This window comes from Podarcis gaigeae, assembly GCF_964106915.1.
Source record: "Podarcis gaigeae genome assembly, chromosome: 3".
Taxonomy (NCBI): Eukaryota; Metazoa; Chordata; class Lepidosauria; order Squamata; family Lacertidae; genus Podarcis; species Podarcis gaigeae.
In genome coordinates this window covers 121858519-121881314 of record NC_139680.1, presented here as the reverse complement: position 1 = coordinate 121881314, position 22796 = coordinate 121858519, and the positions used below count along the sequence as shown (strand labels likewise).

The 22796-nt window shown below is 57.6% G+C and overlaps 2 protein-coding genes across 15 annotated transcripts; one reads left to right on the top strand and one right to left on the bottom strand.

Moving 5' to 3' along the window:
• The first annotated feature begins 1752 nt into the window (after positions 1 to 1752).
• Positions 1753 to 3019, top strand: OST4 (oligosaccharyltransferase complex subunit 4, non-catalytic). Its single transcript, XM_083733925.1, has 3 exons — positions 1753 to 1889; positions 1983 to 2127; positions 2845 to 3019. Exon 2 carries the CDS (start codon positions 1984 to 1986, stop codon positions 2095 to 2097), a length of 114 nt encoding a protein of 37 aa, XP_083590051.1. The 5' UTR covers positions 1753 to 1889; position 1983; the 3' UTR covers positions 2098 to 2127; positions 2845 to 3019.
• Positions 2960 to 20707, bottom strand: AGBL5 (AGBL carboxypeptidase 5). 14 transcript variants are annotated; one of them, XM_083733102.1, is made up of 19 exons: positions 20519 to 20707; positions 19615 to 19921; positions 18920 to 19091; positions 17891 to 18057; positions 16422 to 16556; positions 15860 to 16037; positions 14941 to 15119; positions 14086 to 14605; positions 13384 to 13553; positions 12527 to 12662; positions 12114 to 12301; positions 11003 to 11205; positions 10666 to 10863; positions 9178 to 9348; positions 6906 to 6991; positions 6610 to 6656; positions 6199 to 6359; positions 3762 to 3893; positions 2960 to 3567 (listed from the first exon to the last, which is right to left on the bottom strand). In XM_083733102.1, the coding sequence occupies exons 2-19, from the start codon at positions 19854 to 19856 to the stop codon at positions 3248 to 3250; spliced, it is 3405 nt and encodes a 1134-aa protein (XP_083589228.1). In that variant the 5' UTR covers positions 19857 to 19921; positions 20519 to 20707; the 3' UTR covers positions 2960 to 3247. The 14 variants fall into 14 exon arrangements, 12 of the variants coding, with proteins under 12 accessions (XP_083589228.1, XP_083589236.1, XP_083589237.1 ...); XM_083733110.1 differs by having other exon boundaries at positions 3762 to 3853; XM_083733111.1 differs by having other exon boundaries at positions 3762 to 3853; positions 20533 to 20701.
• Positions 20708 to 22796: the final 2089 nt, after the last annotated feature.

The window sequence follows — 22796 nt, the reverse complement described above, 5'->3', positions numbered from 1 at the left end:
TCTTCAAGAAAGACCAAGCCTCCTGGCTGCTGTTTTGCTCTGGGATTCCTGGCTGGTGTCCTTGTTTTTGGTCCAAGGGAGCCCTCAGATTTCTCAGTTAATAAGACTAAGCACCTTAAAACTCCCAACTCCATGGACAGGACGGGTCTCAGGCTGGGCGCCCAGAGAGGCTGAGCTGCTTGTAGGGTTAGTGGCTGCTGGCTGGACCTAGCAAGGGGGGGCTGGCGTCTCCAGAGTGACCAAGCAGGCAATGGGGTGGCTTTGGGCTGCTTCCCCACTGAGTGCTGCCTCAGAGGAGCGAGAGGAGCTCTCCATCAGGACCAGTTGCCCTTCTCTGCCCAGCCTACAGCCAAAGGTTGCAGTCCTGGCAGCTGTTTAGTCTGGAGAAAACGTGCATGAGAGGCGACAGGATGGAGGGAGACCCCATGGGACCCCGAGGGGCTCCTCTCCTCACCCCCTGCTGAGGACCCCCACACGCCTCTTGGGCAAAAAATGCTGCCCTTGCTGGTCCTGGTATAACAGACATGTAGAGTTGGAAGGTCCGTATAGTTAAAGCTATGGTTTTCCCAGTAGTGATGTGTGGAAGTGAGAGCTGGACCATAAAGAAGGCTGATCGCCAAAGAATGGATGCTTTTGAATTCTGGTGCTGGAGGAGACTCTGGAGAGTCCCATGGACTGCAAGAAGATCAAACCTCTCCATACTGAAGGAAATCAACCCTGAGTGCTCACTGGAAGGACAGATCCTGAAGCTGAGGCTCCAAGACTTTGGCCACTTCATGAGAAGAGAAGACTCCCTGGAAAAGACCCTGATGTTGGGAAAGATGGAGGGCAGAAGGAGAAGGGGAGGACAGAGGACGAGATGGTGGGACAGTGTTGTCGAAGCTGCCAGCATGAGTTTGACCAAACTGCGGGAGTCAGTGGAAGACAGGAGGGCCTGGCGTGCTCTGGTCCAGGGGGTCACGAAGAGTCGGACACGACTAAATGACTCAACAACAAGGGATTGGAAGGGATCCCAAAGGCCACCCCTCGCAATGCAGGGAGATGCCGAGGGTGGATTCGGGGTCAGCCCCGCCAGAAGGACCAGCAAGAGCAGCGGGGGGGGGGGTATCCTCTGATGTGGGGCTCGGAAGCTCCTGCCTGCCAAACCTCAAAGAAGGCGGGGGGGGGGGCATCCCAGGGTCCAGACGGGAGCGAAGGAGCAGAGCCCAGGCTCCGCGGGCAGAACGAGGCGAGGGAGGAGCGGCAGCCCTGCGGGCGGAAGGCCGGTGCCCGGAGCCATTCCTTGCAAGAGGCGCTGGTCTCTCCCTTGAGCGCTTCTCCTTCCAAGCCCCCGCGCTCTTCTCCTGCCCGGGCAGCGCCTTGCACGCCTGACACGCGGACTGGGCGTAACGTGTGAATGTGCGGGGCGGGCCTCCCGTGCAGAGGGAGGGCGACTCGGGGCCGGGAAGGGCGCGCGGCGGGGAGCCCAGTCCCCTTCCCTCGCCTCCGCCCGGGGGCGCCCCAGAGCCGCGCCTCCTTCGCCCGGCGGGGAGACGAAGAGCGCTGCCAGACTCTGCCCGCAGGGGGCGCCGCCGCTCGGCGAAAGAGAGAGGCGGAGCACAGAGCAGCCGAGGGCCAGAGCGGAGGGGAGCGCGAGAGCGTGGGATGTTCTTTGGGCCTACAACTCCCATCACCCCTTTGCGAACAGGCCCAGCGGTCAGGGATGATGGGGATTGTAGTCCCAAGTCATGCCTGGGCTAGAGCGTCGCCCGTCCGCACAGAGCAGGCGAGGGGCAGAGCGTCGCCGGACGTCCGGCCCGCTTCCCACAAGGCGCCGCGGCTGGAGCTGGGCAGACGTGTCTCCGCGATCGCCGGACCGAGAGATCGAGGGAGGGATCGGGACCCGCCAGGTGAGGAGACTCGGCCCCCCCCCGCCGCCCCCTCCCTCCCCCTTGGCTTGCCTGGCCTGACCCCCCTCCCTCCCTCTCCCCCCCCCCCCCCAGGATGGTGACGGACGTGCAGCTGGCCATCTTCGCCAACATGCTGGGCGTCTCGCTCTTCCTGCTGGTCGTCCTCTACCACTACGTGGCCGTCAACAACCCCAAGAAGCAGGAGTGACGCCCCGGAGGAGCCGCGGGAGGAGGGCAGGTACCAAGGGGGGGCGGGGGGGGGGCAAATTCCTAGCCAGAGGGTGATCAAAGTCTATAGCTGCCGCCCTGGCCGTTCTCTGCCTCCTCTCCTGCAGGCGGCCATGCTGGGGAGAACCAGCTCTTGGAGGGGGGGGTGGGGGTGGGGGGAGAGTGCTCTTGGGCTTGAATCCCGCTTGCTGCTTTCTCACAGGCCTCCTCCAGTTGGCCACCACTGCAAGAAGTTGAATGGTTTCTTTAAAGGTGAAGGTTCATTATTGTTTCACAAGTTGTGTATGTCTTTAAGGGCCAGGGCAAGTAAGGAGACCCAGTCTTACAGCTGTGAAACATAGCAGGTGCTGCTGAGTTGTGTTAATTAAGCTGTGTCAGCATTTGGGCATAGTATATAAGGAGCAGCACCCAGGGGGGTGGGTTGGTGGTTGGGTCACGTTTGTTGTTGTTATCTTTAGTGTAAAAGGAGTTTTTGTTTTTGTTATTAAAACCTTGTTTAAGTACTTTTTGAGTCTCTTTTTAATGCACGGTCTCCCCAGCAAGCTCTCTGCAGCACTACTAAACCGCAAATAGCCAACACTTAGTTTTAGCTAAGTTGGGAATGCAAAGGAGTCAGGCTTGCTCATTGAATCTCTGCAGAAGAAAGAGGCCAAGATGTCTCCTCTGCAGAGGTGAGCTCGAAGAAGCCGCCCCCCTTACCTCTCCCCGTTTCTCTTCCCACCCTCAGGAGCTGCCGCCGACAAGCAGGGAGCCATGGCTGGAGCGAGGCCCCCCACCCGACACCCCCCACCCGGGTCCACGCGGCCCCTGCAGACGCCGCCAATGACGCCCGCCGCTGGTTGTTTTGTATTTTTCATTTTGTCAAACAAAATTTATTAATAGAAACGTGTTCACAAGACAAATCTGTCCAAAAATAGCTTCCGAGCCAGTAACCAACTATGTACACAGCTGCTGGGGAAAGGGCCTGGTGGGTGGGGGGGGCGAGGCTGGTCTTTCCCGGGGGGCTCCTTCCCAGGCCAGCTGGTCCGCAGGGCAGAGGAGGTGGGTGCCAGGGAGCTAGGCCCTGGGTGGCGCCTTGTGTAGCTGGCCGCCGCTGGGCGAGAGCGGCCCCTCGTAGGCAGGGAGGCGGCTCAGAGCCAGGACCATGGGCTGGCGAGTCCCAAAGAGCAGCTTGGGCTTGAAGGGGCAGGGGCGGGGGGGAGGGCTGGGGGGAGGCCGGGGCAAGCGCTCGCCGGACGGGGAGGGTGTCTCGGGCGGTCTCTGGCGCACCACGGGGGGAGGCGTCGGTGTCGTCGGCGTGTCGCTGGCGCGCTGCTGCGGGGCGGCTGCGGAGGCGCTGGAACGGGTGGGCCGCAGCTGCTCCGGCCCCCCTGGCGGATCAGGCCTCTGTGCAGAAAGACAGGATCTTGTGGTAGGTGAGCTGGGGGGGATCTGCTTGCCCCGGGATGTGCTGCAACAGAGAGATCTGGCTCAGGGGGGGAGGCGAGCGGCGTCACCGTCGGGGCAAGGCTGCCCCCCCAAGCTGCTTCAAGGGGGAGGGTGGCCGCTGCCTACGCCGCGGTGGATGCGCTTCGGCTTCTTCTTCCTCTTCGGCCTACAGGGCGGGGACTCTAGGGGAGGGCAGCGGCTGCAGGGGAGCCATACCTCGTCCAGCAAGACGTTGGGGGGGTTGCACAGAAAAAGCGGCTCTTCCCTCTGGCCCATGACCGTCAGCTCCGGCACGTCCAGCGGAAACTCTGCAAGGAGAGCAGACCATCAGCAGCAGGAGCAACTCCACTAGGGGAAAAGGGGGAAAAACGGGAGGGAGGCTTCGCAGGAGGTCAGTCTAACAGGAATTAGCTGTTATAGGCGGGGGGGGGGGGGAGGCCCTGCCTGCCTGCCTGCCAGGGATGCTGTCAGGGTGGCACTCCTGAATCCGTAGGGGCTGCTTAGACTCGATGATGCTGGATACCACTTTCTTTATAATATATATATATATTTGCTTTCGTAGATTTTCACGGGTACAGGAATGCAGGTTTTGGTGTCCTCGGGTGTCTTCCCGTGTAAAAGTTGGGGTGTCTAGGCGACGTTTCGACGAGGTCTCACTCGTCATCTTCAGGCTGGTGCTTTCGGCTTCTTGTTACTGGAACAGAGCGGGATCTCAATGTTTGAGTTCCTATAAATACTGTAGAGGGGGTGTGGTGTCTAGCTAAGTGCAATACAGCCATCTTCTCAGGAAAACTCTTCACAAAGTTCAAGAGGTCAAGACACAAAGACTTTAGCAACTAATCCACACCTAATGACCCACCTAAGTGGTACTCAGGATATCACTCAAGAAATCACTCAAGGTATCTCTCAAGTAATTAAGGAACAAAAGAAGAAAAGGCACACTAGCCTGGGAACTTCCTCTCTGCCCAGAACATTGGAGGCTAGACACCACACCCCCTCTACAGTATTTATAGGAACTCAAACATTGAGATCCCGCTCTGTTCCAGTAACAAGAAGCCGAAAGCACCAGCCTGAAGATGACGAGTGAGACCTCGTCGAAACGTCGCCTAGACACCCCAACTTTTACACGGGAAGACACCCGAGGACACCAAAACCTATATATATATATATATATACATCTGTATCACACAAATATACTGCAGCGATTTACAACAATATAAAACAAAACCATGCAGTAATACCATAGAAAGTTCAGAACAAGTTAAAAGCCTCATCAGCTCTGGGAACTTGCAGCCCCCATTCTAAGGAGGGACATGTTAGAGCAGGCATAGGCAAACTTGGCCCTCCAAACTCCCATCAGTGGTCAGGGATGATGGGAATTGTAGTCCCAAAACATCTGGAGCAGGGGTCAGAAAACTTTTACAGCAGGGAGCCAGTCCACTGTCCCTCAGACCTTGTGGAGGGCCGGACTATATTTTGAAAAAAAAATATATGAATGAATTCCTATGCCCCACAAATAACCCAGAGATGCATTTTATATAAAAGGACACATTCTACTCATGTAAAAACATGCTGATTCCCAGACCGTCCACGAACCAGATTTAGAAGGTGATCGAGCCGTATCTGGCCCCCAGGCCTTAGTTTGCCTACCCATGATCTGGAGGGCCGAGTTTGCCTATACCTCTGTTAGAGGCTTACAGAATAATGGATAATGTGGAGAAAGTGCCCCCTGACTCCAAATACTAGAACCTTCAAATGTGGGATGCCATGAATCTACTGCAGGAGAGCAGGTTGAGGAGAACAATAGGAAGGACTTCCCCACAGGATGTAATTAAAACTACTAAATTCACTTCTACAAAATGTGATGTTCACCAATATTGCAGGTGGCTTTCAAAGGAGACTACTAGACAAATTACTTCATTTATGGGTTCCTTCTCTACAAGGCCCCCCAAAGTGGTTTACTATGCAGTAAAAGCAAAGAGAACAATTGTATTTGTGTGTGTGTGTGTGTGTGTGTGTGTGTGTGTGTGTGTATACACACACACACACAGCTAAAACACTTGCATTTGTATACAACACCATACACACAGAAAAATAGTTTAAAGCAATGCATATATAAATCCACTCAGTTCTGAAACAGATACCAGCTGGGGTGAAAGCCTCCATTGAAAGGCTTGTGTTAAAAAAGGAAGAAAATGTGCCTGTTATATGACAGGGAGTTCCAAGGGGCAGATGCTGCTACAGTGAAGGCCCAATTCTGACACTGGATTGGACCTCCTGCTGCAATAGTATCTCTGCCCCTCCTGTAGGTGTCCCCTCCTGTAGAAGACAGTGACTGGTTGGGCGTGTAGGAATTCATGGAGGATAAGCCGTCAGTGGTTAATGACTAGGCAGCCAACCTCACATACTAGGTGCTTTGCAGGGAGAATGACGTTGTGCTCTGTAACTTGGAGGCTTCCCACCGGCATCTGGTTTCCACTGTGAGAACGGGCTGCTGGACCCGAGGGTCTGATCCAGCAGCAGGCTTGCCCTATGCTGCTGTCTGACCCAGGAAATGAGGGAGCTGAAGGCTCCCAAGGTGCCATCTCTGGAAGTCCAGCAGGCCTGGGCATAGGGCATCTCCTGCCCCCGGGCACTTGGCAGAGGAGCCTACCTGGCAGGGAACTCTGAGGTGGCAGCTGTGAGGGGGCATATTTCCACACCTTGAGGGAGGAGTCGTCACTGCAGCCACTGAGCCTGAGCAGATGCTGGGACTGTCCAGCCGGTCTCCTGCGGATGGGGATCCGGCTTGGCCGAGGCATCAGTATTTCCAGCCTGCGGGAAGAGGGCAAGGCTAGGAGGGGGCTCAGCAGCCAGGTCACTCAGGCAAGAGAATTGGGAAATGTTGAGCAGCAGCCCGAATGTCTGCCTGGCTTCCTGGGGAGGGATAAACTTCCAGAGGGCCGAGGCAGGCTCTGTTTTCCTGATCTCATGCCTGTTCCAGCTCAAGCACAGCAGGGGGGGTCAGTGCACTCTCCGCCCCCACCCCCGGTGCTTCCACAGTCTGCTGTCTTGCAGCCATTACCTGGGTGTCTCTGAGAGCTGCTCGCTGTTCAGCCGCCTTGAAATATTCTGCCAAAGAAAGAGAAGTCAGAGGCTGCCTGGCTTGCTTGAGTTGCCATGAGCAGTGGGTGAGGGGGCAGGGGAGCCTTCGTTTGGGGAGGAGGGGGAGCAAATCAAGGCCCGCGGCGCCGCCTCTTGATTTCTGGTTGCAAAAGAGGACTGCTGCCCATGACTTCTGGCTCAGGGCTGCAGTCCAGCTGCAAGCTAGGAGCTGAGTCCACCCCACCCCCCTCACCTGTTTAACCACTGCCCCTTTACCTGCAGCAAGGCTAGGCCACAAGGCGGAGGCGGTTTCAGCTCCTCACTGGGGTGCTCTGCCTCCTGCAGTCCATTGCAGCCAGGCCCTGCATGACCAACGAGAGAGGGAGGGAGGGAGATGAACATCCTTGGAGGCAGCAAGAGGTGTTCCTGGTTACAAGGACTGGCTGGCAAAGGGTTGTGCTGCCCCACAGCACAAGGAGAGAGACCACTAGCCAGGCCATGGTAGCCCTTCTGGGCAGGAGGGACCAGTTTCTGCTGTCCTCTGCCTAACCAGCCTCCAGGAAGCAGCAACACAAGCTCCAAGGTTTGTCAGGGAGGGTGGGGTGATCCCCTGAGAATATTGGTCCTTGCATATACAGTGGTACCTCTGGATATGAATGGGATCCGTTCCAGAGCCCCATTTGCATCCTGAAGCAAACAAAACTGGCGTGGGTTGTGATTCATCGCTTCTGTGCATGTGCGTGACGTCACTTTGACTGTCTGCGCATGCGCGAGCGGTGAAACCCAGAAGTAACATGTTCCGTTACTCCTGGGTCGCCACGGAGCGCAACCCAAAAACGCTCAACCTGAAGCAACTTCAACCCGAGGTATAGCTGCACCATGAGGCTCTAGGACAGGTTGTACCCTCAAGCAAAGCCCCCGAAATCATGGAGAACTCCCCTTGTTATAGGTCAGCAAATCTTCCAAGTAATCGGCCAAGCCCAAAGCAAAAGTACTCGGGCTGAATGCCAAGCTCCAGAGAGGCAGCGATGCCTCTGAGTACGACCTGCTGGAAGCGACAGGAGGGGAGAGGGCTCTTGGGCTCAGACCCCGCTAAGAGGTTGGCCCCTGTGACTAGATGGAGCACTGGCCTGATCCAGCAGGCTGGTCCTAGGAGAGCCTGGCACATCCCTTTCTCCACCTGGAACAATTCCAGGCCTCAGTGACGAAAGTGGGTCAAACCGCCGGCTTGCCGACCTGCCGCCCCCACCCCCCAAATGCAGGGGCAGGAGAGCTGCTGCTGGCTCCCCGCTGCCATCTTCTGCTGGCTTTTTCTGAGCAGCTCCCACCCCCAGTGCCACAACTGCGCCAGAGCCTCCATCTCTGCTCCTTTGCCCCCGCCTGAGAAAAGGCTCTCCCACTAAGGTCACTTGGCAAGGGAATAGAAAACACGGGTGTGTATGGCCAATCTGTGGCCCTCCAAGGGATGCTAGACTGCGGTTCCCATCATGCCAGGCCACGGCCTGAGGAGAGCTGGGAATCTGACAATATCTGGAGGGTCGCATGTGCCATTTGGGCAGGGCGTTATCTGAAGAACCCCCTCTTCTGAAACCAAAGTTTTACATTATCTGACCCCTTTTAAAAGATAAAAAAGAAAGAAAGGCTCGAGTTTTACATGCTAACAGGGAATACAGTTGCAATGCTGGGTTTTCTCGGTGAATTTGTGTCCTCATGTCCCACCACCCCTGGGCAGCAATGCAGATTTCTGGCCAGAATCCTTAATAGCGTTCCAGGCAGAAGCAGCTTCAACCACTTGTTACTTACTGTCAAACCATGTCATATTTAAAGGGTTACAACTGGAAAGAGACACGGAAGAAATTATATATTTTAAAACTTTGAAAGCAGCACGAGACCCAGATGAGGTGAAAAGCAGGGGGCACACTTAACAAGAAATCACTAAAAACGTGATGCTGCGACTGGGGTGGGGACCCTCTGCTCAAATGTGCTTGCCAGGAAGACCCTGCAGATCCTAGTCTTGCCCCCTGGAGAAGCAACAGAGAAGATGCCTCATCTGCAGGCCTCTCTGCAGGCAGCTCTCCTGTCTGCCTTTCCTTCTCTTCCCCAGGGTGAACAAGCTAAGGAGGGAAGCGGCACCAAGGGTTCAGCTCTGCTCCCACCGACTGCCCACGCAGGACACAGCTGACAGGGGCTGTGCTGGGAAGGAGAGCAGGAACTGGGAGGCAGTCCCCGCTCTAGTAAGACCTCTGAAACTATTAAGTTCAGAAATATACACCGTGGGTCTCTACTGCTTTTATCACCACCTCCCAACTGACGGGGGACTTTTGGTAGGAGAAAAGAAGGCAAGAGGTTCCCTGCTTCTGCTGCTTCCCCTCTCGCCTGACTCAGGCATTGGTGGCACCTGAGAACGGGCAGGAAGAGGCCAGTGTTTGACTGGCATGCCGGCCTCTGCCCCGGGCTTGCTCCAGCAGCCAAGAGGCTCACCCTTGTGTTGCCCAGGCAGCCTTTAGTCAGGCTGGGTGGGGGGCAGGTTGACCGAAGGAAGACGCACCTGTCATGTTGAGGGTGGCTGGGAGGGGGCAGGAGCTGAGGCCGGTCGGCGGCTGGAGGTGAGAGGCCGTCCTGGTGGAAGAAGAGAGAGGTGGGGGCGCCTGGATGTTGCTCACTGCTGCTCGCAGCAAGGACTGGTGCTGGTGACGGCGCTTCTCCTGGACGCGCGACTCTGAGCAGGGAGAAAGGACAAGGCAAAGCCAAGTTCTGCGAGGGGGCAGCGGGGTGGGGGTGGCCCCATCAAGCACCTCCCCTCCTTCACAGGGCTTGAACACATTTTGCCCAGAAGAAGCCGGGGGGGGGGGGGAATCCATTCTCTCGTCTCCAACAAAGGCCAGTTCTTGAGAGCGTGGCTGTTCCGTTCACTTGGGGAGGGGGGCAGATCTGTGCCCCCTATCTGCTGCTCTAAGGGAGCCCAAAGCGCCTCCACAGTGGCAGCCAATTCTGGAGGGCTGTCGGGCACCAGACACCACTGAGAACGGGGGCAGCAGTGGGGAGAGGCAGCGGCTTGGCCGGGGCGATGTGGCCTTTTGAGGGCCTCCAACCTCAGCCCAGGGAGAAGCCCATTTTGTGGGGGAGGAGGGAACAGCAGCAGGTTGCTGCACCTGCAGAGCTACAAGGTGGTGAGCCCCGCCCCTCCTGATACACTCCCAAACCGGAAGCTTTCCTTGGAGTGGGTGGGGGCACAAATCCCACAATCCTTTAATGCATTCAATGATATATATATCCGTCCAGGCTATCTCTATCCTTCCTTCAGCAGCAGGAGGAGGAGGAAAGAGAGGGGGGCATCTCTACAGCAGTGCGAGGGCTGCCTGCCTGTGCTTTGCCCAGGTCCTTCCTCCTTTTTCAGCAGACCATTCTCTTCTTCTCGAGGTGGCACTTGCCTGATGGTGCTCTATCAGCCCAGCCGACCCCCGGCTGAACTCCTCGACAGTGGGAGGGAGGGAGGCGGCTAATCCATGGGGAAAGCTGGCTGGGTCAGCAGAGCTGGTGATGGAGGACGATTGGCCCTTGGCAGAGAGAGGCTCAGGATCTCTGCCTGGGCACAAAGCAGCTCACTGGGCAGCCTCAATCAAATTACTCTTGGCTTAATCTGTCTCGCAGGGCTACAAAGGATCCCAAAGGCCAGGCGTAGCCCAGGATGTTTTTGTGGGCAAAATGCTCAACCTCCCTACCCCTGCCATTGCCCCACACTGCTGCTGGCAGCTGCACCCTCACCTGCCATGGCATCTGCAGTGCCACAATGCAGCAGTAGCCAGGACGGCAAGGGGCGTTGGGGCAGGTGGGGCTGGCAGCGGTGCAATGGCAGGGAGCCCAAGGCAAACGGCTTTGCCTCGCCTCATGGAAGCACCCGGAGCTTCTTGCAGGAAGCGTGGGAGAGGAACGTGGCCCACTGCCACACGGGGGCTAGCCTGGGAGAAACGCCCCACCTCCCTAGCAGGCGCCCTGCTGCTGGAGAGCCCCCTCCTTCCCTGCAGGACCAGCTCACCTGCCGCTTCCTCAGGAGTAGCGCCACCACCAGCAGCAGCAGCAGCAGCAGCAGCACAGGCCTCTGCCCAGCGCTCTACATAAGACCCCCACGGGTCCCCTGAAGCCTGGGGTTCCCCTCGGTTCAGAGAGCAGGGTGGGGGGCTCAGGTTGACTGGGGGCCAGCTCTCACAGGATGACTGGGATCTATTGTGGAACACTTTTATTTCACGAGAAAGAGGGAGGGAGAGAGACAGAAAGAGAAAAGGCGAGGTTCTTGCAAGGCTGTCACTTCTGCCAGCGCAGCCACTCCCAGATCCTCCGGATTGCGCCCAGCACGGATCCTCCGCAGAGCTTACCTCGCACGAGTGCCAGCACCCTCGAGGCACCTTTCGGAGGCCCCTGGCCCATGCCCAGGGGGCCATCGGGTTGGGAGCAGCTGAAGGTGAAGCTGGGCGAGGTCTTGACCTGCGGGGACGCCGCCTGCTGGTTGCTGCTGCTCCCGTTGCTGAAGCTGCGGCCCCGGCAGAGGGAGTTATCGGAGCTGGAGGCAGAGACCCCGCTGGGAGGGAAGGCCAAAGGGAGGGTGTCACCGCAGGGGCAGAAACCCAGCACGCCCACCCTGTGGGCCCAGGAAGAGGCGGCCTCTGACACACCAGGCTTCATTTCTCAAGGTGTCTGAATAGAGGCACAGGTGGGGGTTCCCCCCCCCCCCAGGCCTCCATCACTGACTCTGTCTTGCAACATAACACCATCTCTCCTCAAGATCTACCCTTTAGCCCAACCTCTCAGTCCCTCTATCCTGCTGGAAAAAAGTATGTGGGCAATGGGCACAAATGCACATTCTCTCCCTTCCCCCTCCGATATTTAAATCCGCGCAGTTGCATATTGCCAGTGTCACTGTGGTTGGGGGCATTTATCCCATGCTGGTTCCGAAAGAGTAAAATGGGCCCTCTTTGACCCCTGCTGAAGCCAACCACGGGGAACCAAGGCTAGGAAAAAGGAGGCTTCTTTCTGCAAAATCTGACTGGGATCCAATGCTGTGCTTCAGACCAAGCCTACCCCTTCCATGCTAAGACATCCCCGTCCCTTTTGAAAACTGCTGTTTCAAGCCTCGCCACCGGAAGGTGACTGAGTGGGCCACCCAAAAATGAGACTTAGCAGTAATTCCTGCACTGCAGGGGGTTGGACTAGATGGCCCTTGGGGTCCCTTCCAACCCTACAATTCCATGATTCTATGATAATCCTCTGGGGAGAGGGGCTTCCGCCTGCTCTATTGCCTGGTCCTCCTCCTGAGCCTTCGATGGGACCAGGAGGAAGAGGCTTTGGCGGCAGCAGGTGCAGAAGAGCAGCAGGGCCCCAGGGGCTTGTGGGACATAAGCCAAGGTCCTGACTAGTGCAGGAAGGCCTGTCGGAAGGGACCCTGGGAGCCCCGGCGTCACCCCACCGGCCTCTCCCCAGCTTCCGTACTTGGTCCCCTTGGGAGGAGTCTTGGCCCCCTTCCTCCGGGAGCAGCCGGCCACGCCCCTCATGCTGCGCACATGCTTCATCATCCAGGCACGGAGGTTGCTAAGGCAGCTGTGTTCGGAAAGGACGATCCGGGGCCAGGGGTTGCATTCGGCCATGTCCAGCGCTGCGATGGCCAAGGCCCTTCCCACCTGGGCAGAGGGAGAGAGACACCAGGAAGCCCTGAGCACTGTCAGGCCCCAGGCAAAATCACGGCTCTCACAGGCAACTAGGAGAGGAAGACTTGCTGCTGCTTTTTCTTTTGCCTGGCCAAGACCACTCCAGGCGGCCCCATCCGCCCCGGGGGCAAGTCCCTGGAACTAGGCACCCGCTGACACCCACACAAAGCTCATCTAATAAAGAGGGGGGGCTGATACCTGTTCAAAGAGCTCCACCGTGTATTTGGAGGGGAATGCTGGCAGAGGAGGGGGGGTCGCCCGCCCGTTATCATGACAAGCGGCTGGAACTGCATTGACAGACCGTCCCGTGTTGTAATTGCACTCCAGCGTGTAGCTAGAAGGAACAGAGGGGTTACAGGTTGCCTCCTGCAAACGTCTCTACACTTGTTACAAAAACACACACAGTTTAAAAGACAGCAGTTCAGTTCTTGACAATGTTATCAATAAGACGTGTTCCTGTGGACACCCGGCTCCACTGACATGCTCACCACAGGCTCCCCCTCCCCCTTTTAAAAACTGATCCCACACCGAGAAGCAGCCAGGTAGGATAAAAGACATTTCCACCTGGCAGTGTTTAGGATCCACCAAGCACCAGGCTTTAACGGTGGAGGGGAAGAGGGCTAACTTTCGACCGAGGAGGAGGAGAAAGAGGAGGAGTGCCCCCAGACCAGAAAGACAGATCAGAATATAACCACCCTAACCAACACACTCTACCTCTGCCCAAATGCGGACTCCGATCCACAATGAACTGGGCCTCATCCATCACTCCTGCCCTCAGCCAGCACTGCCACTATGGATGCAAAACTACTTTGGCCACCCAACTCTCCCTGGCTGCCTATTCTGCCAGGATCCTCTAATGAGCGGCTCTCAAAGGAGGTGAGGACTGATGCTCCCGACTGTATTTATTCCATGGTCCAAATCAGCTCTGAGCTGATCTAGAAGGGGTCTCTCTTGACGGAGGCAGAATCTTTCATATTCTGAAGCTGTCTGAAGGCAGGTGCGGAGCAGAAGGCATAAGTGGCTGGTCTGTCGGTGAGGCTGTGTCCTCTGCTCACCTGTGAATGATGCCCAAGGCCTTGTAGATGGCCACGCGCCCGCTGCCCTCCTTTGACTGCCCGTCCCGCTTGTCCTTGGCGTACATGTTCTTCTCGGAGAAGTTGCAGCCCGTGAAATCAAAGTGAGCAGAGTTCATGGCGATGAGCTTGGGGAAGAGCATGTTTTCAACCTGCGAGATCAACCAGAGAGGTTGAGGCTGCCGTTTCTCACCGCTCAGGCACTGGGAGCTGAGCTCACCCACCAGCAGAGTCCCCAGTGCTACTCAGCAGCCACCCCCAGCGGACAGCTGCCCCTCTCCAGCCCAGCTCAGCCTCCTGCCACAAGGCCAACACAACAGCTGGCTGGGCATGCGCAGAAGGGAGCATGCCCCATGTAGCTGATGGAGTTGGGATCCCAGGCAGCAAATGATAGAGACCAGGAGAGGAAAAGACTGAGGTTCAGCCGACCAAATGGAGACACCCAAGAAGGGGAGGAAGTCTGCAATGGCCCTCCCTGATTGTGCCTAGAAATCGGAGAAAAAAGCACAGCAGCAGCAGCAGCAGCAGCTGTTGCTCTTTCAGAGGCACTAGAGCCTTGGCTGGACTTGGAAGGGGGATCTTCAATCACCTCAAGCCTGGGACTGTGGGTCCCGTTCCCCTCCCATTCCCTTCTTGCCCACTGTTGGCTCACGGACCTCCGGCTCCTCTCCTCTTCCTCCTCACCTGGAGAGCCTCTTCAAAGATGTTGTTCCCGTACATGAAGCAGCCTCTCTTGGAGGCATGCCCGTGCAGGTCGACGTAGTAAGCCAGGCCACTCTGCTGCGGTGGGATGGCTTCCGGGGCGGGAGGAGAGCGGACCTCGGCTTTCTCCTCACAGAGCGTGGGAGGCAGGTCTTCCGAGAGGATCCAGACATCCTGGTCCTTGCTCCCGGGCGCCTCTGAGGGCTGGTGGTCCTGAGGCGAGGGGACGCCAGCATCCCTGGGACAGTTGCGAAGGTTGTTGGCCTTCTCCAGCTCAGAGAGGGGGGCCTCCTCGCTGGGAGTGCAGTTGCGGGTGGAGCGCTGGTTGGCAGCCTTGGTGCCGAGGGGAGGGACGCAGGCCCGCCAGTCAGGCGAGCCTGGCTGAACGCGGTTGTGGACGTGGTGATAGAGCATGACGGCCTTGGCCCCGTAGACGGCCGGGTGCAGATCAACGTCAGGGTTCAGATACTGGCGGTTGAGGTTCACGCCGCGAGAATCTGTCCTGTGGGGAAGAGAAGGAGCCAGAGGGGTCAGCCACGCTGGGCAAAGCCCCCTTCCTCCTGGGTACTGTTGCTTGGGTGTCTCAGGCAGGAAGAGACAAGCACCAGCCACCACCAGCTCCCTTGAGATGGGTTGGGGGGTGGGAGAGGAACCCCCCCACACACACACCTAAGGAGTGTCTCCCTCCAGGCCAAGTGAACTGGCCAGTTGCCTTCGCCCAGCCTTCACCTAGCATGAGTCTGCAGTGATAGATGCTTCGTAGAGGGATCTGTCCCACCAGCCTGGGACTTGAGCTGGGGCTGGCCACCCCTCTGTGTTTATGCTGGCTTTACTCACCGGTAATGGCCCCGCACCACTCCGTCCGGGTTCAGCATGGGGATGAGCTTGAAGACAAACATGCGGCGCAGCATCTGGGCCCGAGGGTCCTCTTCACGGAGGATGAACTCCAGGAAGCCGTTGAAGACGAAGCTGGAGGGTGTCTCTCCCGGGTGCACCCTGCTGCTTAGGAAGAACACCTGCTGGGGCGGTGGGGGCACAAAGAGAGAGAGGGGGAGGATGATCTGCTCCTTTCCCAAACTGGACATCTTCCGGGGTCTCCGCAAGGACTCTCGCTCCTCTCACAGCTACCACAACAGGCCTCCTGCCCACCCATCTGCTTGTGTGCTCATTTATTTCCCCACCACTTTGGAACTAGTTATCCCCAGGCATCAGTTGGAAGGAGCTCACTCCTGCCTGCAGCCTCACCCAAAGGAAAGGGGGAAGAGAAGCAGAAGGAAAGAAAAGCGGGAGACTGACAGATCCGAACTTGGGAGAGGCAGCTTTAAAAGGGGTTTTCTATGCTCTGTTTAAGAAGAGCAGAGCTGGGGATCAGGAGGAAGGCAAGAGGATGGCAGGAGAAGGAAGCACATGGCAGGAAGACAGAGGGGAAACAAGGAAGGAACAAAGACCTAGGAGCCAGAAGCAGAAACTGAAATGGGATACGCTGAGGCACGATGAGCCAACACAGAGCAGGAAGGAGGCAGAAATCGGAAAGGGTGGGTGGGTGAAACTGGGGTAGCAGTTGCAGAGCAAAGCACAGGCATAGAGGAAGATGCTCAAGAGGCAAACCAGGAAGGATGGCGGCCTTGAGGTGGCTGCCTGAGGCAATGTGGGCCAAAGGGCTTCTGCTTGTGTCCAGAAACAAGGGCAGGCCGCGCTGCCCAAGCCCCATGCTCCCCACGTGGGCACCCAACGGGGGCGGCAGCAGCCAACTCACTCTCTTGCCCACGAAGCTGTGGGGCCGGGGGGTGTGCTTGTCCGGGAAGAGCTTCTCCAGGCGGGCCTCCCTCTCCTCCCGCAGGCCGTGGAAGGAGCTGATGGTGAGCAGGTCCACACGCAGCTTCTCCAGGGAGTAGCACAGCAGCTCCCGGTGGTAGTAGATGGAGTCCAGGCTGCTGCAGGGAGAGAGCAGAGCAGAGCAGACAGCTTGTCTCCCAGCCAGCAAAGCCCCGCAAGGCCAGAAGGAAAGTCTCTTTCTTTTCTCAAACTTTCTTTCCCACAGACTCCCCTTCGCCTGCCCAGCAGGCAAGGAAGCCTCTTCTTTCCCCACCCAGGATCTGATTCCCACTCCAAGATCCCAAGGATCCTCCCTTGTGCTCCTTCCCTCACCCCTGTGGCGAGGGAGGTGGCCAGAGGGGCTTTCTGTCCTCTTCTCCCCCTGCAAAGCCAGGCTCTTGTCCAGGAGGGACCTCTAGGCAGCCTGACTTTGCGCCTGGGGCTCCCCTCCCCCGTCAGTGGGGCCACCTGGACCTTGCGAGGGAACCAAAGCAGGCACTTACGGTGTCCCCCGAAGCGGGGCCTCCTTCCTCCCCTTTGCACGTCCTCCTTTAGGGCATTTCCTCGCTCTGTGGGCGGTGGGGCGTGGCTTCCCCTCCGCCTTCCGAGAGTCCGCACCTGCCTTCCGACTGACTGTGCTATAATGTTGGACATGAGTTTAGATGGGAAGGGAGGGTCTTCCCGCCTGCTCCTGACCCCCTAACCCACCCCTTTCACTGGTTCTGACTCCACAACCCTGCCTCCCTCCCTCAACAACAGCAGACCAAAGGAGCCTCTTCCTCCCCACCCTGACCAAGGTAACCTCAGGTGAGAAAGCAGGAACAGTGGGATGGGGATCTTCTTCCCATTCAGACCAGGCTTGCCCTTGGGTCCTGTCCACGCCAGGTATCTTGGAGAGCAACATAGGAAGTGCAAATGCCCAAGGCTGACAGGCTGGCAAAGGGTCAGAGTCCCCGGCCTCACCAGCCAGTCTGTCTAGACAGGGCCCTGCAGCTGTCCCTCTGGCTAGGCTAGCAGTGGCCACTGCAGATATACAAGGGCAGGCAGCTGGCAGGCCCCCAGCAGAACAGCCTGAAATCAGGCTGAGCAGACCTTCCTTCATGCAATGCTCATTTTGCCTAAGGAATACTCCTTTGCACTTGACCAGGTCATGGAGTGAGCTCAGATAACTAAGGAAGAAATCTGCACTGCTCGGAAGCAGCCGTGTCCCTCACACCACCCAGCAATGGCTGTTCCATTCATGCCCTGCATCCAGGCTGCCAAGGAGGCTCTGGAGAGGCCCTTTCCCAGGAGGGCTATTCTTCTGCCCGCAAGTGCTGCCAAGGCAGGAGGTGGCAACAGAGGCCAAAGGAAAGCAGCTGTCCGAGAAGAGCCCTGCCCAGCCTCAGCCCAGGAGGGCTCCTGCAGGCTCCACTTGTGGAAAGCATTCAGAGCCCCCTTCTCTCAATAAAGAAAGCATCCTGAACAACATAGAACAACTAAACACAGACAACAAAACACATCTTCAAACAACAGCCAGCTGGGGGAAAGGCAACACAGCAGAAACCATCAGAAATAAGGTGGCGTTTGTGCAAAAGCTGCTCTGTCCCCTGAGCGCTTTCAGGAGCGCGGGGGGGGGGGGAGCTAGGAGGTGAAGGGCCAAAGGGAGCTCCTGGGGACAGTTACCAAGAAACCGCAAACAAGCACAGGTGGGAAAGGAGCCAAGTGTTCCAGGCGGTGCCAGAGTCTGCACCAAAAGGGAGACAGAAAGTCCCCACTAGGATCTTTGCCATGACACAGAACCCTGGGAGAGAACCACAGTCCAACCAAGGACCTATCTCAGGGCACCCCAATAACCTCCCTGGCAGCACCCCAACTCTTCCCCACCAAAGGAGTTTGGCCAACTTCACAGGAGCCGGTGTGGAGTGACCAAGCGGGAGGGGTTGGGGGGCAGAGAGGAGGATGGCAGCCATGTGTCAGAGGCGAGGCTCACCTGCTAGCAGAGAGGTGCCTGCACTCTGCAAAGTGGGCATCCAGCTGTGCCAACATTTCCTGGCACTCTGTGTATGAGAAGGGGTAGCAGAAGGCAAAGAAGGTGGTGGCACCTCGGCAGTCCAGGAAGCGGTGCACAAAAGAGAGGACAAACTGGGTCTCCACCATCTGTACGGGGAAAAGGAAGAAGCAAAACGGGCACTGAGTGGCCATTGCCCAGGCATAATCCTTGTGGCTGAAGCACAACAGACATCAATCAACACACGCAGCCTGCTATGGTTCAGGGCCGGGCTGAAGAGTCTTTGCTCTCTGCCACAACCTGAATCAGATACCTGGCACTGGACACCATGCTCACAGCCCACCTGCCAGGTCTCCTGACCTTCAGCATTCTGCCCTACACTTTTGTGGCAGGGTCATAACACAAGCCTGTTGCGGGGAGAGGGTCATTTCGCTGCTCAGAGCCCGTTCAAGGGGCCAGGGCAAGAGGAGGCAGAGAGGGGAATGATCCTGGCTAAAATCCGGGACTCTTGTTAGGAGGGCGCTGTAGGCCAAGGGCTGCCCTCAGTGCCGTTGCTCCCTGGCACAACAGTAGGGAGCCAAAGGGAAGCCTGGCAGGCATAATCTGGAGTCTAGCTCATCTTTCTGGGCAGCTTGCGTGCTTTTTCTCACACAAATAAACACAAGCACATCTATGTGACTGAGCAGAACAGCCTGAAATCAAACCAAGCAGGCAGTCGACTCTTGGCAAGGGGGAAGCAGGCAAGGAAACGACTTTCTGGTCCCTTGGAAGGACGACGGGAGGAGACTTCAGGCAGGGGAGCCAAAATGTCAGAACTCCACTGACTGGAGCCTGGAAACCTCCTTGCTCCCCTCCTTCTCCAGCCATTTGCAGCCCAAAGCTGCTCTCGTCTCAGAGATTCACGTCCTCCCCACAAGGGAAAGCCAAGCCCTTCCCCGTGACACGCTGCTTTCAGAAGCCGTGTCCACACCAGTCCAACGTCCTTCCCCAAGGGTCTTGCCCAAGAGATACCTCGAAGGCGGGCCGCTCGCGGATGCGCTCCCAACGAGGCCTGATGGGCACCGTCTTGACCAAGGGGGCCATGCCCTGCGAGTACAGCTTGGTCTGCTTGTTCATGTTGACAATGTGGATCTTGATCAGCTTGCCTGGGGCTCCGCCCCTCACGCTAAAGTAAAACCAGGATCTGGGAAGTGAAGGCAATCGGGAATAGTCAGGGAAGGGTCTGGCAGGGGTCCTGCCCCCCCCCCCACAACAGCCCAAGGCCCTCTCCACCTCTGACCTGAGAGGACAGGTGGACAAGGAATCCAGATGTCTCATTTGCTAGGCAACCTCCCAACACTCCACCCTGGGGGCCCAGGGGACAAGCTGCCATGCCTCACACGGGAAGGAGGCAGCCACAAGACCTTTGCAGCATCAGGCAAGCACAGAGCCAGGGTGAGGCATGCCTTAGCAAGGGGCAGCAGAAGGAGCAGCATTTTTTAAAGAAACCCACAGCTTTGCCACAGGGGCAGCGGCTGCCTAATGCCACAGGCAATGTTATCTTCCATTTGGAGGAAGACTTTGGAAGCGACAGCCCGAGAAGTTTCAGCACTTCCAGGGGAGGTGAGACGAGTGCTGGTGTAAAGACCTGGGCGAGAAAGGCCTTACCTGACAGCCCCATTCTTGGTGCCTAGCAAGACCTCACAGAGGGCTGCTACCTCCTTTACCTGTTTGCATTCTCGTATTCTGTGTCTCCGCAATCCGGCTTGGTCCACACATTGAACTCGTAGTCAGCAATGGGGAGGGAGGTGCCAAACACCATTGAGGTAGCAGAGGTGCTGCTGCTGCCGCTGCCACCATTCCCGGCACCGTCCCCATCGCCCTCCAGGTGCTCCACCTTCTCCACATGAGCCAAGTTCCCCGAGTCAAACTTGGAGCTGAACAAGAGGCCACCGCAGCGCACCTCCATCGTAACCTCGCCGGCAGCAGAGGGGGCTCATTCTCCTCTTTGCAACAGGTGGTTCTGAGGATTTCCTACAGGGCAGAAGGGAAGAGCTGTGTTTGGTATGCACAATTCCTCTTTGCTGCAGAATGAATCCAGTTTCCTTATCCTACTAGTGGAAGAAGGCTGCTAGGAGAAGAAGCCCACAGCCTAAGGGAAAAATCCCAAGGGTCCATTTCTGGCCTTGCCAATCACAAACCATCTTCTCTTCTCTTTCCTTCACTACCCTGAGATGTTTTTCTGGCACACTCCAAGTACAGTGGTACCTCGGGTTACATACACTTCAGGTTACAGACGCTTCAGGTTACAGACTCCGCTAACCCAGAAATAGTACCTTGGGTTAAGAACTTTGCTTCAGGATGAGAACAGAAATCGTGCTCCGGCGGTGCAGCGGCAGCAGCAGGCCCCATTAGCTAAAGTGGTGCTTCAGGTTAAGAACAGTTTCAGGCTAAGAACGGACCTCCAGAGCGAATTAAGTACTTAGCCTGAGGTACCACTGTACTGCAAAAGCAAAAGACAATTCCCTTGAAGGCCTTCCTAAGCACAACAAGGGAGGTGTTGCAACTCCCCCCAAAAACTCGGGGTGGGGACCACTACACAATCCAGAATACAAAAGCATAAGCACATACCCTTGGTCATTTACCTGCTGTGGGGAGCAGGCTTAGCAAAGCAACCTCTTTGTCCAGCAGCACCTAGATACCGGACCTCACCCAGGGAAACAAGCCCGACTCTTTGATGTTGGGGACTATTTGAGCGGCTGGGCAGCCTCCATCCCGCCCTTTCCCCTCTGCCTCCCACTCTAGGACTGGGCCAGAATGAAAATGGCATGCCAATAGGGAGACTTCTTGCAAGAGGCCCATTGTGCCATCATCACCAGCATCACCGTCAGGGCCACCTGCTCCTCTCACTCTCTGGCCCCCTCCAGCGTTGACAGAGAGCACCAGGCTTGGCTTAGGAAGGAAAGAAGGACCTCAAGGGGGCACCCTGCCTGCCAACAGGAAGACAAGAAGGCTGCCCAGCCAGATGGCTCAGCTGGTGTTTCCGAGGAGGAGACCCTGGAATGGCACAGGCCTGGCTGCTTGGCTGGCAGCACCCCGGGGGCAACATGTCACGGGGAAGCAGGGTCTGCCAGGCACCTCGTGTGGGGGCAGAGGCAGCAATAGGAACCTTGAGCAGCCACCTGCACCATTGTGAGCCTCTCTCCATGGAGAAGGGCTGGTCCTGTCCTGCAAGAGGCCATTCCACTCAGCCACAGAGATGAGAAACTGGCACAGCCAGCACTATGTGGCAGTTGAAGGAAGAAGAGCGTGAGGTGTTCTCTCTCTACCCCCCAGGATCCAAGCTGGGAACTGTGCTTTTTACCCAGAGGTATGAGTGAGCAGTGAGGTAGTACAGTTTGTGGCTGGCACACAACTTTTCAAGCTGGTGAAAACCAAAGCAGGCTGCAGGGCTCCAGAGGGATGTTTAGACACTGGCTAGAAGGGCCACAAAACAGCAAATCCACCTCAATGAAACTGAGGGGGGTTGGACTAGATGATCACCAGGGTCCCTTGCAACTCTACGATCTAAGATTCTATGATGCACCTCAGGGCAAAACCCCTTAACTGCTTATATACTGAAAGCACCAGAATTTGCAGCAGCTAATCAGGGAACAGGCTTAAGTTGTCCAGGGACAACAAAATGGAAAAACATCAGCCTGGTTTGCAGCAACCGTGGGAAAAAAGATCACCAGGAATAGGAAGGAGGCTGGAAACCAACCTGCCAGTATCACAAGCCCAGTATAGCAAATCCACGATGCCCAGTTCGGGTCCCTGTGCCTTTTAAGCAGAACATGCGGGGCTGGAGAAGTTTCAGAAAAGGGCAACGGAAATGGATCGGCGGGAGGGAGAAGCTCTCCCGCGAGGAAAGGCTGCCGGGCCGCTTGGAGCTTTTCTTGCTCCCCCCCCCCCCGGTGGGGAGAGGAAGAGCCGAGCCGGCGAAAGGGGCGGGACGGGGGCGGGACGTAGCTGTCAACTGCCCCCCTTTTTAAAGGGAAACTCCCTTATTCCGAATAGGATTCCTCGCAAGAAAAGGGAAAAGTTGGCAGCTATGGGGGGGGGGGGAGGAAGGGGACCCCTCTCCCCTTGACGTCATAACTGGGGAGGGGGCCCCAACGAGGCTGGCGGCAGGGAGCTTCCTCTGGGCGGGCAGGTCCTGGGCAGCCCAGTCGAGGGCGGAGCCTCCCTGCCCCGGGGCAGTCTACCCGAGGGGGCGAGGGAGGGGCCTGGCGCCCTGGCGGGGGGCGAGCTGGGGGTCTCCGCTGGCGCCCCTCCTCCCCCTCCCACGAAGGGGCGGGGCCCCGAGCCCGGCGCTCCCCGTCACGACCCTCATTTGCATGCGGCCCGGCCCGCCCCGCGGCTTCCCTCCGACCGACCTGCCTCAGTCTCCGCCGCCTCAGCCGCCCGGGGCCCCGGCCAGGCCAGCCCTTCCCTCGCCCGCTGCCAGGCAACAAGAAGGCCGCCGCGCATTGGCCGCGCCTCGCGCCCCCCACCCCTCCGGCGCGCCATTGGCCCGCTCGCCCTCTCCATAGCAACGCGCCGCGCCATTGGCTGGCCGCGCCCCGCCTTCCGGGGAGCTGCTTGGTCGCCAGGGGAACTGTGCGGGAGGGGGAGCGGCACGTGACTGCACCAGGACGGCGGGTGGGCGGAGCTAAGGTGCCTGCCGAGGTTATAAAGCGTCGGGGCAGCACGTGGTGTCTCAGTCCAGCCCGGGAGGAGCCGAGAGTGGCCTTCACGGCCTCAGGAGGGGTTGCTTCAGACTGCCAGGGGAAGAACATGTCTTCCATTAGCAGGTCGTCAGTGGAGAGATTGACAGGGAAACGGATCAGACCGGAGGTAAAAATCTTGGATTTTATTTTTTGCTCTGGGG

What these genes read in the sequence shown, in the direction of transcription:
- OST4 (XM_083733925.1), top strand. Translation starts at nt 1,984, where the DNA reads ATGGTGACGGACGTGCAGCTGGCCATCTTCGCCAACATGCTGGGCGTC.
- AGBL5 (XM_083733102.1), bottom strand. Translation starts at nt 19,856, where the DNA reads ATGGAGGTGCGCTGCGGTGGCCTCTTGTTCAGCTCCAAGTTTGACTCG. An exon ending in ACAGCTTCGTGGGCAAGAGA is followed by an intron (nt 15,120 to 15,859) that starts GTGAGTTGGCTG and finishes CCGCCCCAGCAG; the next exon opens with GTGTTCTTCCTAAGCAGCAG. An exon ending in TCTTTGAAGAGGCTCTCCAG is followed by an intron (nt 13,554 to 14,085) that starts GTGAGGAGGAAG and finishes TTGATCTCGCAG; the next exon opens with GTTGAAAACATGCTCTTCCC.